Consider the following 14,429-nt stretch of genomic DNA (forward strand, 5'->3'; position numbering starts at 1 on the left):
GTTTCATCATTCAACTTTTTTTCTTTACTGCATTTGCACATAATTCTTTAAACACAGGCAGCCCTGAACACGAGCTCACCAATGACAACAGAAGGTAAAAACAATAAGTCAGTAATAAAATACATTTTCATGTTCTTATACATCATATAAAAAAGGATAAAGGAACATTTTTAAGTTGCAGGAGTTACTATTTACAAAGGCAAAAACTTTTACATCTTCCGTACCTAAAATAAATCCGATTATAGGCGTGTGCAATCATCGTACAAAAAGGCTTTGATATCTTGAGAATAAGGTGACTGTTGTACAGCAGGACAGAAAGGCAGGATGAATAAGGCCTGGTGGACTTTAAGAAGCTACATTATTAAAAGCAGACGAGCAGCAGGTTCAGTAGCTGCAGCGCAAAGAGGCGTCGCTGTCCGACGACTCAGAGCGTTTGCCTGCAATCTGCTCAGGCGGACGGTCTGTAGTGCCCCCTACTGGCCATTGACTGGGACCTCCTGAAACAGAAATACAACACGCTGTTACATCAGCCTGCAAACACAAAGACCTTCACACTGTTGGCCTCAAACATGCTGAAGGCTTAAAAGAAAAAGGGTCACAATGCTGACATTTTACAACGGCCTGCAGACACATGCATCTGGCATCTTGTTGCAAAGGACTAGTTTGACATTTTGGGGAAACAGCTTCTTTACTTTCTAACATGAACACATAAAAATCCACCCCATACCTGCCTTTTCAGTATAAAGCTACATAGTTAGCAGCACTTCTAAAGCTCACTAGATGATGTGTATCTCATTTGTTTAATCACCACATAAAAACATGAGGATGCCTTAAGAATTTCTAAGAAAAGTTTTACTTTTGCACGGATAAACAAACATGATATAACGTGTTAATTACGAAGCGTTACAGGTGCTGGTAGATAGATTTATTTTCACCTTCAGACAGAGCCAGGCTAGCTTTTTCTTACTGTGTCTTTATGCTAAACTAACATAAGCCTTTTTTACACTGCGGTTCCACCTCAGCGCCGTAATCAAGCTCCGTCATCATGCCGCCTTTGTCATTCTACATTGGACCATGCAACGCTGGTGTAAAGCCGCCCCAGCGTGTGTTTTTAATAGCGTTCCGGCGTTCAAATGCACACTATATTTAAAGCCCTTTTCCACTGGTCAAAAATCCTGCTAACACCCGGGTGCTTTGCTTAGTGGGAAAGGTTACAATCGGCATTCAGACCCGGGTAATTATTGCGGGTAATTAAGAAAGAAGGCAACGCGTTTATGACGTCAGACGGTGACGCAGCAGAAAAGAGATTGAAAGGAGTACACTCCACTGGCAATGGGAAAAGAGACAATCGGTTTTTATTAGCGGGTCTTCTCAGGACTGAAAAACCAACGCAAACGCGTTGATTTCGGTGGGAAAGGGAAACAGACAGCTATAAATTAGAAAGGCAAAAAGCTAATTTCCCAAAATGTCAAACCATCACTTTCAAGATGCCTCATGAGGCAGAAAAGGATCATCATGCATCATAAATGGTGACTTTTCGTTCAAACATAGAATATTAAATTTCCAGTTTATTAGTTGCAGTTAGCTAAACCTTGATGTAATTACTACTGTGTCCAAAAAAAAAACAATGGTAGGATTTATTAAAATATGACTAGATTTGCTCAAACTAATAAACAGGCAGCCAAATAATGACGCTTTAATGCTTCAGTGTTTGCTTCATGCAGAAGGTAAAACCAAACCCACAGGGTCTCAGACCTCATGCATCACTATCAAAGTCTGCACCTCAACCACACTGACCTTCGTCTGGTCCTCCAGACCGACCTTTCAGGCCAAAGATGGTACAATAATTTGTCTAGCATTATTTCACATGGAGCAGGAGAAGGGAAAGAAAAGTGATTCACTGAAGGAGAACATGATTTTTTTTTTTAATTATGCTGCGGACAGGAACATTAGTGTGACATCTGACAATCGGGGCATGCTTTTTTTGGTTGACTCACCTCTAAATTCCCTCTGGCTTTCTTCAACACTCCGTGGGTTTGACACACTAGACAGAAGAAAAAACAATATAAAGTCAGATATCTAAATTCATTTGGTTTAAAGAAGAGCTGACACTGATTAGTTTCTTTACCAATTTAACTTTATGTCGACATAAAGGTAGAAAATTGTGAAAAAGTCCTAAAAACATCAACCAACAGTCCAAAACACAAAGATATTATATTTACAGTAGGAATGCACGATATTGGATTTTTTGACGATATTTTCCGACCCTTTTGCCAATTTAGATACCGATATATTAGACATGTTTTTTTCCACCTAATTGCAGAGATCATCAAGTCTCACCTGTAGTGGAACTGATTTCATGCCTTCTCTTATTGTAGTGGCCAAAAACTGCCATAAAGCAGACATCTTGCATCCTTCTTCACGCTTGAGGGAAGAAGCGTTGTACAAAAGGTCTGATCACTCACGTTTCTGAGTGCACCTGAATGCAGCATCCCCCCAAAACGTGGCAGTGAGGGAGACATGCTCAGCACCGTTTACTGCACTTACTACGGAGACATCAGTAATCGCAGACGGACTCTTTTTATCGTGTGTGTGTGTCCATGAATATGTAAGTTAGTTTTGCACTGATGTTTATGTTACTCTTTGTTAGCATCGGCTTTGGCCGTGAGTGTATTTTCGGCGTGTTTGATGTTAGGTCCGGTAAAATGACGTTATTCATTGGCTCGAGTTTCTGTGACTTTTTAGTCTTTATTTGTACATTGTTGATAACTTTGCGCAGGCAGTGCGCACGCCGAGTTAATGTCGTAGCATTACGTCGAGCTTTTTAAGGGAATCATCGAGCATTTAAGCAAAATTAAAGTATCAAATTCTCACATTAGAGGAGCTAGAAGAAGACAGTATGTCAGCTTGATAAACTGCTGTAAAAATCATTATTAGCCTAATAATTTCATCTGCTTGTTACAGCTGTGGTCTAAAGTATAAAGCGCTGAGTAAAAGATCAAAGTAAAGATAATCCTACACTGATCGATGATGACTCGTTCCATCCCTTCTTTGAGCTGGTTGGTTGTTCGCAGGCGTTTCACGGCTCCGCTCAGCATCCTCTCCTGCTGCGTCAGCCGGCTCTTCAGCCTGGCTATCTCGTTTTTCAGCAGCTCATCCTGATACGGAGGATAAAGAGATTAAGATTTGCTGTCTGTAGTTACTTAATTAAATAGGGTAGATACAGTATTCAGCATTTTCGTGTACGTCTCCCCACCTGCTGGTTGTTGCTGCCGTCTCCTGCTGTGTTTACGGCTGGCAGAGAGACTCTCCACACCAGCTTGAGCAGCCGACCGGCCTCATCCAACACCTGCTGCATGGTGTTCACGCTGCCCGACAAACTCTTCAGATGCTGCTGTTCTATCACCTATGCAGATGTACACATATATTTTTAATGACTTAACATGTATTATTTCTGCAAGCTGTGGAATAAAGAGAAACGCTCTTCAGCACCTTGTTGTCAGAGCCGTGCTGTCTGGCTGTGTGCAGACACTCCTGCAGCTGTGCGTCCATGCTGCGCGACAGCTTGCGGCCCTCTGAGATCTGCTTGCGGAGGGCGTTGTAGTCCTCGATCAGTCCCAGAATATGGCGTCCGCTGCGGTTGGCCCACATGCGGTGGCCCGGCACGAGGCGAGAGGGGGCGCCGGAGACGCTTTCACTAGAGCTGCTGCTGAGTGAGCCGACGTCTGAGTGAGTGCGATGTCTCTCATCTGGAAAGATCAAAGCATGTCCAGGGGGTTTGAAATGCACACGAATGATGTGTTTTCTTGTCTCTAATGCTTTAATGAAACATCATGAGGTTTGCTTACCATGGAGGACACTGGTGTGTTCATTGTGACGGTGGGGATCGCAGCCTTCCCGACCAGGTGACCTTCCTCCTTCATCTAAAACAAATGTAAAACCAACGCTGACATGACCTGGCAGATTCTATGTGTGCTTACATGCCTCTGTTTATCTATCTTGTGTTGTGTTTACCTGGCGACGACAGCAGGTAGTTGATGTTGATGGTTTCAGAGCGGTTCGGTCCTCTCAGCAGCTGCTCCTCCAGTCTCTGTCTCAGAGCCGTGTTGGTCTGGATGCTTCTCTCCAGCTGCAGCCGCAGGTGTCGGATCTCCAAGAGCAGCTCGCTCAGGTCCACTGAGCCTGAGGATGGAGGGACGGAGGCAGGGTCCTGGGTCGCCTCGCTGGATTCTGCTGAGAAGAACAATGAAGGAGATTAGGGAGAGAACATCTCAGTTATCTTTATTTACAGATTCTACATAGAAAAGTACATTTTAGGGACGGCAAGTGTTCTGTTTTCCGTTTGTACTACTCTTGTAGTCCGAGTAATATTGACCAATCATGTATCAGCAGGCTGCACAGTATGCAGGAAAAACAGTCCGTGTGGAGAGCAAAAGCAGGCGGAACATAATGCTCTGTAATAACATCCCGGCTCCCATCAGCGTCATCTGACGACAATTTGGCTTCTTATTAATCTCTACAAACAGACATCTGCATGCTAACAGCTAACAAACTGTTCTAGAGCTAAAATTCAACTTGAGATAAATTCCCTGATGCGGTGTCACAAAAGCCGTTCAGCGTTCGGCTTTCCCGACTTCCTCGAATGCATCAAAAATGGTTGATCCGACCTCCGTTCAACAAACAAGCATTTTAAAAGTAGTTTTCTTCTCCTCTACTTTTTTACTAAACTGCATCATGATGTTATGTCGGCAAACTTAAGACCCGTTAATTAAAGTAAATCACAAGACAAATGGTTATTTTTTCATACCGCAGTAGTTAGCCAGAGTGAAGCCTGAAACTGTGGCTCATCAGAAACAGATGAACGGGCGCTGCTCCGGGGGAGCAAATAAACCAAGAAATTACGCTGTTTATTTTGCCGACATAGGTTATCTGGAGAACATTCACATTGTCTTGTCTCATCGTGAAACTAATTACAGCAGCTGTGAGGAACTTTTGGTTTGTGTTGATTTTGGCGCCCCCTGTGGACAAAGCCGTACCTCTTATCTCTTTGCTGATTTTGTCCTGTTCATGCTTAAGTGGTGGTTTTTAACAAAAAAATCTCATCCTGCTTTCTTTTAACAGTCATATGCATCACTCACTTTAAATGTTTGCCCTGGAAAATGTTAACAAAGGCAGCGTGCAGTTAATCGCTTCGTCTGACAATTACCCCCCACCAGCAGTTTCAGGCATTGAAAATACAGGAGCTTTAAACTACAAAAACCTCACCGTTGTGTTTCTGAGCCTCCGTCTTGATCTTCTCGTAAACGTGCAGCTCCACTCGCAGCGATTGCAGGAGATGCTGAGAGTCAGACAGCTGCTGCCTCTGGAGCTTCACCTCACACTGCAGCCTGCAAACAGAGAAAAACAAAAGGAACTCAATACTGTAAAGAATGATTACTTATCTGTTGAATTCACTTGAAATCGTAGGACACAAAGCACCAACCAAACACAAGCCCAGGACAGAGTGAGGACAGAGTACGGAAAGGGAGAGGAGAGGTGATCTGACAGTAAGCTACACTCCAGGTTTCAGGTGTCAGCAGCACTCAGCTGTGTCAGTGGGTGCCGGGGTAAGAGGTCACATACCATCATTACGTCGGTATGTATGCATGTGTGTTTATGGATGAGCGTATAAATGACGGAGCATCATGTTTCTGCTGTGCAAATAGTATGGAATGATGCTAATAGTGACGACTCTTTAGGAGGGTAATTAGTAACCGCGTGTGGTTTCAGGTTGCATGAAGGAGAGTAGTAATAAAATGTGTGTACCTGTGCAGCTCCTCCTGGCTGTAGTGCAGTGAATCCTGCAGCTGGGAGTTCTCTTGGCTGCTGAGCTCCAGCCTCTCCTGCAGTCGGCTGTTTTCTTGCCTCAGAGCTTCGCACTCCTTCCTGCTCTGCTCCAGTTTGGCCGTCCGCCGGGCAAGAGTCTCCCGCAGCTTCTCGTTCTCCTTCTGCTTGTCTGGAGGAAAGAGAGAGATCTATATGTAAGTAAACAGAATGAGCAAAGGGAAGACACAGATCTCTGCACCTCTGAAGGATTGAAGTGTTTTACCTCTCGAGCCCATGCTGAGCTGCTCCTTCAGGGCCTGGTTTTGTCCCCAGAGGAATCGCACCTCGTTGGCCAGCTGACCCTGCTCCTCGTTGCCCTGGATGAAGATGTTTGTTGCTGCTGAACACAAGCACACACACGCACTCATCAAATCAATAAATATAAGGGCTGTCTAATACTCACAGTGACGGAGAGAATGACGTATTTGTGTACCTGGGTCTTTCTCCACCTCGGCCAGTCTCTTCTCCAGCTGCTCTCTGAGTCGGTCATTAGTGCGGATGCTCTCCTCCAGGCGCTGACGCAAAGCTCGGATCTCCTGCAGATGTTCTGCCAGCAAGTCTGAGACACACACACACACACACACACACACACACACACAAAAAACCAAATTAAAGGGGAACTTTCAAAGGATTTAGTGTTGCACTTACATAAAAAATGGGGCTTCCAAGGGACGGATTAAAAAAGGAATCATCAAAAGTTAAGCAGCAAAGGCGGAGATATCCAGACTTTAAAAACACTAGATACAACATTTCCCATAATGCAACTTGATGATTTCTTTTGTTAAACTTTCCCTGCATGTTAAATGTCCATGCGTTTCCAACAGCTCATCCAAACTTTGTAAGACAGGCTTTCAGCTAAAGTTCATATTCTCCATAAAAAGCCCAAGCCGAGACAACCATGATGACATCACTATGACATCACCTGTTACTTCGTCCCACTTTACAAAGCAAAGCAAGAGCTGGAAAAGGAATTATTGAACTGTTTTTTTGCAGGCTGAATACTCGTCATCGTCAATATTATAAAATGTAGATCTCTGCTCATGTATCTGTTTCCAAAATGTTCCATATTTACCTGAATTCATCGTGCGAGGCTGCTCAGCAACGTCTCCGTCTCGTTTGTGCGCGTCCGTCAGAGGCCCTGACCCGTCCCGGTCCCGGCTGTGATCCTGCTCCTGATGGTGGGAGCTGGTCTGGGCCATGATGGAGCGATGCAGGTCCAGTTCACTGCGCAGGGTGGCGTTGAGATCCTCGCTGCCTCGCAGCTGCTCCTGCAGTCGCCCGTTCTCCCTCTGCAGGCCCTGCAGTCTGCCGACAGCCGGCACGCCTCCGTCCTCCTGAGCTCCTCCTACGGGAGGGACAGCTGCTCCCGTCCAATCGGTTGGGGGTCGATGGCCTGAACAGAAGCAGGGGGACAAGCCAGGTTAAAGGAGTAATATTGGAAAATATTTTTTATAGATATATATATATATAGTTATTCAGGATCTAAAGGCCTTTAAAAAAAAAAGTTTTTTAACCTATGTTTGGAGTGAAATAACTCCCTGTTACAAGTCGTCACTTGTTATTACATCCTAGAGTTAACACTAGGTCATGCTTAACTTTCTGCAGCTGGAGACTGGAATATTAAAATGTCATCCACTGCTCTATCTTCCTATATAACACACGCAGCAACAGATGAGGATGCATAGACAGAAGGAGCCAAACAGCTTAAGTGTTTTAGCAACAACTGAGAAATGTGTCTACGGGCTCCTTTGCAGGACGTCCGCATGCTTCACTTGTCTCTGTAAAAGCCTTCGCTGCCTCTCTTCCCGAGGGAGACACAATTTGAAGACTGAACCGGATAGGTGCCACTGAATAATGCAACTTTGAGTGGAGGCGGATTGAAACGGGACACCTGTTCCGCCCTTGGCCGGCGTGCTTTGTTCCTGCGGGACGCCTCGCTGCAACACAATGGATATGAGTGGAAAATAAGTGCCATTACAGGCAGCGACCGGGCCGGGATGTGCGGGTGGGCAAGGACTCGGGTAATCTCAATAATATACTGAGGCAAGGAAATATCCATATTTAATGGAGCAATCTTAGTGCGGCTTCAATAAAGACACAGTCCTGACTGGGCCACTCGTCTGTGACACTTCTCACACACTAACTCACAGATAAAAAAATTCCATCTAGAAACCTGCAGCTTGTATTAACGTGTCTTTGTGCTTACTGTGGGCTCGGTCGCCGCCCTGTGTGGCCGGGCTGCTGTAGCAGGAGGAGGAGGAGGTCCTGTCGGAGTGGAACAGGTCAGAGTGGGAGCTGTGGTGGCTGCTGGGACTTTGGCCTCTTAACTGGCTCTGCAGACTCTGGATCACACGGTTCTTCTCCTGCAGCTCTTTAGCAAGCCTGGGATGAGGAGGGAGAGGAGGGGGATAAGTCACGTTAATATTTGGCCTCTAAGAGGACACGACAGCTGGGTGTATCCATCACATCTTCTTGCAGTGTGTCGGAGATAAAAAAGAAAGTAAAACACGGCACACACTTGAAGAAAAGCACCCAAAAAAGAGAAACAGCAACAAAGATGTCACGTCAATATGTTCCTAACAAGAGCACTATCAGCAGAAACACACAGCTGGGAAATATAAAGGAGTTGACACAGCAAACGCCACGCCGTCTGTTTGGATCAGACCCACTCACAGGTCCAGCTGCTCCCTGGTGCACTCAGCCAGGCTGAGGTTCTGCTGGACGAGGAGGCTGACGTGCTGCTGCAGCAGCTCTCTCTCGCCCTCTAGCTCCTCACGCAGGCCATCTATCTCCTGCTGGATTCTAGCCGTGCTGTCAGGAGGGTCTCTCGTGCTCTCCTCAAAGGACGGCAGTGAGTCCTGCTGAAGCTCCCCGAGACTGCCCACAGCAGTGATACCGCGGATTAAAGTATGTAACTGAGAAACTCTATGCTCTGATCTAACAAGACTACAGAGAGACTAAATGTGAGCTTCAGTGTGACATGGCACTTGTAGTTCTCTGATCATGTTTCTTCTGCCAGTGGTGTGAAACAAAATGTAACAAGTATAAAATAAATAAAAACAGGCGTAAAGTACAAATAAGGAAGCATATAAATGGATGAATAACGACACGTGGTGTGTGTATGTGTGTGTGTTTGTGGTCCCCTTTCTCAGACCCACCAGTGACCCAGTTAAGGGGGCAATGTAACCTTAATGTTTTGGTTGTCACAGGAAAAATTAGGTCAACAGCGGGACGCTATTCAATATCAACAACACACACCGCCCAGGGTCAGAAGGCAAACTGTCTGGGTGGAGGTGGGGTGAAGCTTTTAAAAGGGTCATGGGACAAAAACCAAAACAGCCCCGCTAACGACCGGCGGATCACACACAGCAACGTCCACAGTATGACCTACATAGAACACAAAGGCTGAATCCAACCAGCTTTAAAAACTGCTCAGTGCACACAACTGAAGAAGAGGAGTGAAGTACACCTACAGTCATACACAGTAATACAAATCGGCCAGCAGCTGGTTAGCTTAGCACAGCACAACAGTAACAATCCTCCTACAGACTCCTCTAAAGCTCACTCAAAGGAGCAGTTTGTTCTGGAAAAAGCCACTCCCAGTCAAAGCTGGTGTTCTCTGTAATCAATAGAAGCAATAATATTTGAAATTGGCGCCATAGCTGTGGAGAAAGTTGTACTAACAGCTTGTGGCTTTATTCTACATTCCTACAACACCCAGCGTGCATTGCGGCCCTCCCTCTGAAAGGAACGGCCCAGCAAGAGACGCTGGAGTGAAATACTACCGCAGAATCCCAAATACGTTATGTTACAAATTAACTAAGACATCAACAAAAAGCAAGTTCAATGTGTGAGTTCGAAACATACCTGCGTGACAGCTCCAGAGCCGCCACGTCCTCGTTATCCAGATGAGAGTCTCCTAGCAGACAGAGGAAAAGATGCTGTCAGGGCATGTCTGTAAAAATCAGTTACGAATGACTGCTCTTTCTCTCTCTGTGAAAGCACTGAACCATTTCTGAACAATAGGTGAGCAGTGTTTGTTAGGAGACTCAAACCGCTGCTTAAATGTTAAGATCTATTTATAAGTTAGAGAGTTTAACTTTATTCTGTATTTGTTTTGTATGTATTTCTTGCGTTAAATGCAGCAGCTACCTTTGTCCAGCCGTCCCTCCAGCCTGTCAAGAATGCCCAGGCTCTTGTCCAGCTGCTCTTTGACCACCTCCCCCATGTAGTAGTCCACTTTGTTGGCCTGCAGCAGCTCCTTGAAGGCCTTGTTCAGCTCCTCCAGCTGCCGGCGCTGCAGGGCTCCGAGCCTGCGGCTCTCCTTGATCTGCTGCCTCAGCTGTGACAGCTCTCTGGCCTGCGACTGCACCAGGGAGTCCAGTCTGTGGGGAAGACAGAATGAGAGCGAGTGGGTGGGGGGTCAGAATGATTGTGCAGCTTCTATTTGGTGTGAAAAATATTTTCTACTGATAACTAAAAGGCCTGACCTTGCAGGTGACGTAGAGCGGCTGCGGGTCTGCTGCAGCTGATCACTCAATCTTCTGCTCTGCGTCCCCCCTGCTTCCACTTCCACATTCAGACGGCTGGTCTTATCCTTCATCGCCTGCTTCTCCGCTTCCTTTTTCTCCATTAGCTGCTCGCCTCTGTAGCTCCTATCTTGGCTCCGGTCCTCTCTCTGGGACACCTCTTGATCCCGGGTGGTTGAGGGATCGGAGTTGTGAGCAACTTGGTCGCTAGCGAGAGAGTTCCTACGCAGAAGACTTTGCATTTGGAGGATGAGTTTGGTCTGAATTTCCAGCTGGACTTTCAGCTCTCGGACTTGTCCCTGAAGTTGGTGAGGGTCATCTGAGATGCCGTACTCATCATACACCTGCAGGCCTTTTAGACTGACCTGAAAACAAGCAGGGGAGGGTTAATAACATTTATTCACAGTCATTAATCAACAATCCACTTCGCCCCTTTCCACACATGTCAAGCTTTCTATTCTTAGGACACAAATGCAGTCAACAACTATAAGTGATCTTAAAACAACGGGTCACAAGTTCACACATAGGTAGACAAAAGCTTCATATTTTGAGCCATTGACACCAATTTTGCATGACGACATGGAAAACTACAGCAGGCTCTATGAGCTGGCTGTAAACACTCCTGATTGCAGTGAGCTAATTCTTTCTTTTTATCCAAAGTATGATAAAGAAACGTGTAACATCAGGCTGTTATTGTGCCCTGACACAACCTTTTTTGGCTACTTAGCTTAGCTTGTTTTTACTTTCAGTGTAAAAAAAGAAAAGAGGGAGCATAAGTCAGTGTTTTGGACAAACATAAGGGGATCTCCGTTCACTTTTTCTGGGGTTGCTGGAATGTAAACTTCTAAAGATACAATACAGAGCAGGAGAGAAATGCTAACGTTAGCCAAGCTCATATACTAGCGGCATCCAGGGTCTTTTTTTAATGCACCTCTAACCCTTTAACTAATTTAATTACCATAAAATTTGGTGTATAAGACGCACTTTTAATACATTTTTTTCCATCGAAAAAGTGGGCTGCTTCCTATATACCGGTGCGACCAATATACCAGTATAAAATGCAGAGAGGTATTTTACCCAGACGGTGGCGCTGTCCGGTTGTTAAGCGGTGATGTCACACCTCCGCATTAAACCGTTTCCGGGTCCAAGCTGCTACGTCTCGTATTTACAATATGTCGCAGTGCTGTTTGCTTGATTGTTGCTGACGCTTCGTCACAGACATGCACCGTCAGGATCGCAATGGCGGCCGCCTCTCAAAACAATCAACGTAACCGTAGGCTGCCAGCTACCGCTAGCTACCGCAACAGACTGTAGGCTATAATTTGTGTGTTTTGAATTTGTTTTAAATGACAATAAATTGAAATAGTGTTGAAATAACTTGTATACATGTTTATATTAATAAATAGCTATGGAAAACCTTTTTCCCTCCAGAATTATATTCCAGTGCGACTTATAATCTGGACTTTACGGTAGTTAATAATATGCTCCTTGGCCTTGGAGGAAACACTAGGCTAACAATGTAAGCAGTAAGCTAGTAAACCTGACATGCTAATGATTGCACTACACCTGAGAAACACTATTAATGCATGTCCTGCATCTGTGTTTCTCCAGCCTGCTGCACTGGATCCAGTTGGCAAGCTTGTTCAGGGGAGGGGTTCTGAATACCTTGGCTGAGCTGAAAGCAGGGGAGCTGGGGTACGGGGTGCTGGAGGTCGAGTCCAGGTTGTCAGTCGAGGAGAAGTTGGCCTGCTCGTGTTTCAGCAGGGAGGGCAGGCTAGAGGAACTGCAGCTGGGCTTCACTCCAACCTCTAGATCTGGCAACACAAGGAACACAACAACAATCAACAAGAGCAAAAACAGATGGTGACAGTGAGGAAAGAAATCAGTTGAGATGCAGCTTGACTGTGAAACAAGACGAGAGATACAAGTGAAAGTGTGCTCGAAAGACATTCCCAAACCTCAGAGTGAAAACATGCAAGAATTTGTCAAAATATCGACAACCCATTTAAAACAGTGCAGCAGAGAAACACCAGGTTAGAACCCATCCAGAGTGTGCTTGGTTAGGAGACCCAAAGTGAAACAACTGGAGGTAAGAGACAGTGTGTTACAGGGGCTGTTGTTCACTCCTCATGCAGACACACAGAGAGAATCTATCCACGTGTGAGATTAGTGTCCACTCAGCAGACAGACATGCACAGTCTGTCTCAAAGCTGTCTACCTGTGCTACTGCTCTCTTCCCTATCGTTCTCACTCTTGCCACTGGTTTCGTAACCCAGGTCCTGCAAATCCACCTGCACGCCTTTGTCATCCTGCTCCAGAGCTGCCATTGGGGGGTAATATAGTTTGTTTGGTTAGGAAGGAATCATTAAACATGTACAGAATCTTGTGTCTACCCTTTATAGTTTCACAGATCCATATATTACCTCTGCGTGCACTTTCAGGGGAGGGGGGGCTGGTAAGAGCAGTGGCCAGTCTCTCCTCCAGGCTCTTACACGCTTTCTTCTTCTCCCTCAGCGCCTTGTGCAGAGTCTCCAGCTGGAGCTGAACATTTGGTGGTAACCCCTTGGCATCCTGCATCGTCCTGTGGGCCTCGCTTGGCTCTCTGCTGCCCCTCTCTTCTTGTAGGGAAGCCTGGAGCTCAGAGATTCTCTGGTGTTGATCACTAAAGACCTTGTAGATGAGGCGGAGGTTGTTGTGGAGCTCTTGATGTTCCCCCTTTGTTCCAGGTGAAGCAGAGGACTGATTGCTGTTGGGTTTGGAGGTTGGCTGGGTGGGTTCACCCAGTTCCTTCCTCTCGTGCAGAGCTCTCTGAAGTTTCTCTAAATTCATCTGAAGGTCAGAGCCGGTCTGTGAGGATCTACTAGAAGCCAAAGAGCTGGTATTTGAACAGTGTGCTGTCAGAGAAGCAACCGCAGACTCTGCAGCACTCAGGCAGTTCATTAGAACTTTGGTCATCTCCTGATTTAAACGAACGTTATCAAAAATTCCCACTTCCACCTGGTGCTTCTTTGACTCCTTGTCCTGAGCTGATCCTGCACTCTGGTCTGCAGCTCTGAGTTTTTCCTGCAGCTCTGCATTACGTTTGTTCTGCTCCCACAGTGCCTCCTGCAGAGAGTCCACGTGTCGTTGCAACTCTTGCGTAGAGTCATCTGTGCTTCCGAAAACAACTCTTGGACTCTGTCTACTTGAAGAATCCGTCACCTGCTGCAACGCCGTCTCTATCCTGGAACATAAATCGCTGTTTTCTGGACTCTTTCCTTGGCTGTCGGACGAGGCGATGGCTTTCTCTGCCATTTCCAGGAGCTCTATAAGCTCGTTGTTGAGCTCTTCCTTCTCCTGTAGTGCTGTTTGCAGCTCCATGCACCTGCTTTGGAAGGCAGCATCTGAACCCACAAATCCAGAACCTGTGTGTGAACCGGGGTGCGTTCCATATCGTCCCTGGCTGTCCAGGCTGCAGGCAGTCAGGTAAGCGATGGTGGATTCCGCGGCCTGTAAGGCCTCCACATACTGCCGATTGAGCGACTCCTTTTCCTGGAGCTGAGCATCGAGCTCTTCCCACTCAGCCAGCTGCTCGCTGAGCTTGTGGATCAGAGCCTCTTTCTCCTGACACTCCTGGTGAAGAAGCTCCAGCTGAGTGAGAAGAGCAGAGTTGGCTCGAGCGTGATCCATTGTCGTTCCAGCTTCAGAGCCGTTGTCTGTCCCGACTTGGCTGCCGAGTGTGGGAGGAGAGGGAGTGCTGTGCTTGGGTGACAAGGCGGGTTCGGAGTCTGCATTCAGGTGCTGGTCAGACCCGCATACATCATCCATGTAAAGGTGCTGAAGTGCGTTGGGTTCCAGATGCTCAGAGCTCTCAGGCTGCCTGCTGCCGCTCGCCTCCACTCTTTGCCTCATGGGGACTGGGAGGCGAGATCTGACACCAGCCTGCATATTAAACACATGGACAAGATATTAAAAACAGAGCCTGACTGAAACATCAGTCAGCAGATATTTTGTATATTGTTACATATTCTATAATGCAGTTCTTTCTGCATCCAC

At 46.3% G+C, this 14,429-nt stretch overlaps 1 protein-coding gene across 10 annotated transcripts in view; it reads right to left on the reverse strand.

Moving 5' to 3' along the window:
* Positions 1-10: 10 nt before the first annotated feature.
* The window catches only part of cdk5rap2 (CDK5 regulatory subunit associated protein 2), a 39,603-nt gene continuing 25,184 nt past the window's right edge, over positions 11-14,429 (reverse strand). For 4 of the 10 annotated variants that reach the window (XM_069673011.1, XM_069673008.1, XM_069673005.1 and 1 more), the window contains exons 32-51: positions 12,818-14,315; positions 12,613-12,714; positions 12,060-12,208; positions 10,356-10,759; positions 10,018-10,250; positions 9,733-9,784; positions 8,072-8,247; positions 6,938-7,258; positions 6,299-6,424; positions 6,089-6,205; positions 5,806-5,995; positions 5,266-5,387; positions 4,015-4,233; positions 3,849-3,923; positions 3,493-3,749; positions 3,257-3,406; positions 3,020-3,158; positions 1,998-2,044; positions 1,798-1,852; positions 11-497 (exon numbers count right to left, since the gene is read on the reverse strand). In XM_069673011.1, coding sequence (XP_069529112.1) covers positions 385-497; positions 1,798-1,852; positions 1,998-2,044; positions 3,020-3,158; positions 3,257-3,406; positions 3,493-3,749; positions 3,849-3,923; positions 4,015-4,233; positions 5,266-5,387; positions 5,806-5,995; positions 6,089-6,205; positions 6,299-6,424; positions 6,938-7,258; positions 8,072-8,247; positions 9,733-9,784; positions 10,018-10,250; positions 10,356-10,759; positions 12,060-12,208; positions 12,613-12,714; positions 12,818-14,315 — 4,545 coding nt within the window. In that variant the 3' untranslated portion in view covers positions 11-384. The remainder of the gene's footprint in view (positions 498-1,797; positions 1,853-1,997; positions 2,045-3,019; positions 3,159-3,256; positions 3,407-3,492; positions 3,750-3,848; positions 3,924-4,014; positions 4,234-5,265; positions 5,388-5,805; positions 5,996-6,088; positions 6,206-6,298; positions 6,425-6,937; positions 7,259-8,071; positions 8,248-9,732; positions 9,785-10,017; positions 10,251-10,355; positions 10,760-12,059; positions 12,209-12,612; positions 12,715-12,817; positions 14,316-14,429) is intronic. The other 6 variants (XM_069673009.1, XM_069673010.1, XM_069673006.1 and 3 more) reach the window with 6 other exon arrangements.

The sequence above is a fragment of the Semicossyphus pulcher genome, unplaced genomic scaffold (assembly GCF_022749685.1).
Source record: "Semicossyphus pulcher isolate SPU_LCO1_2020_fin unplaced genomic scaffold, fSemPul1.0.p SCAF_22, whole genome shotgun sequence".
Lineage (NCBI taxonomy): Eukaryota > Metazoa > Chordata > Actinopteri > Labriformes > Labridae > Semicossyphus > Semicossyphus pulcher.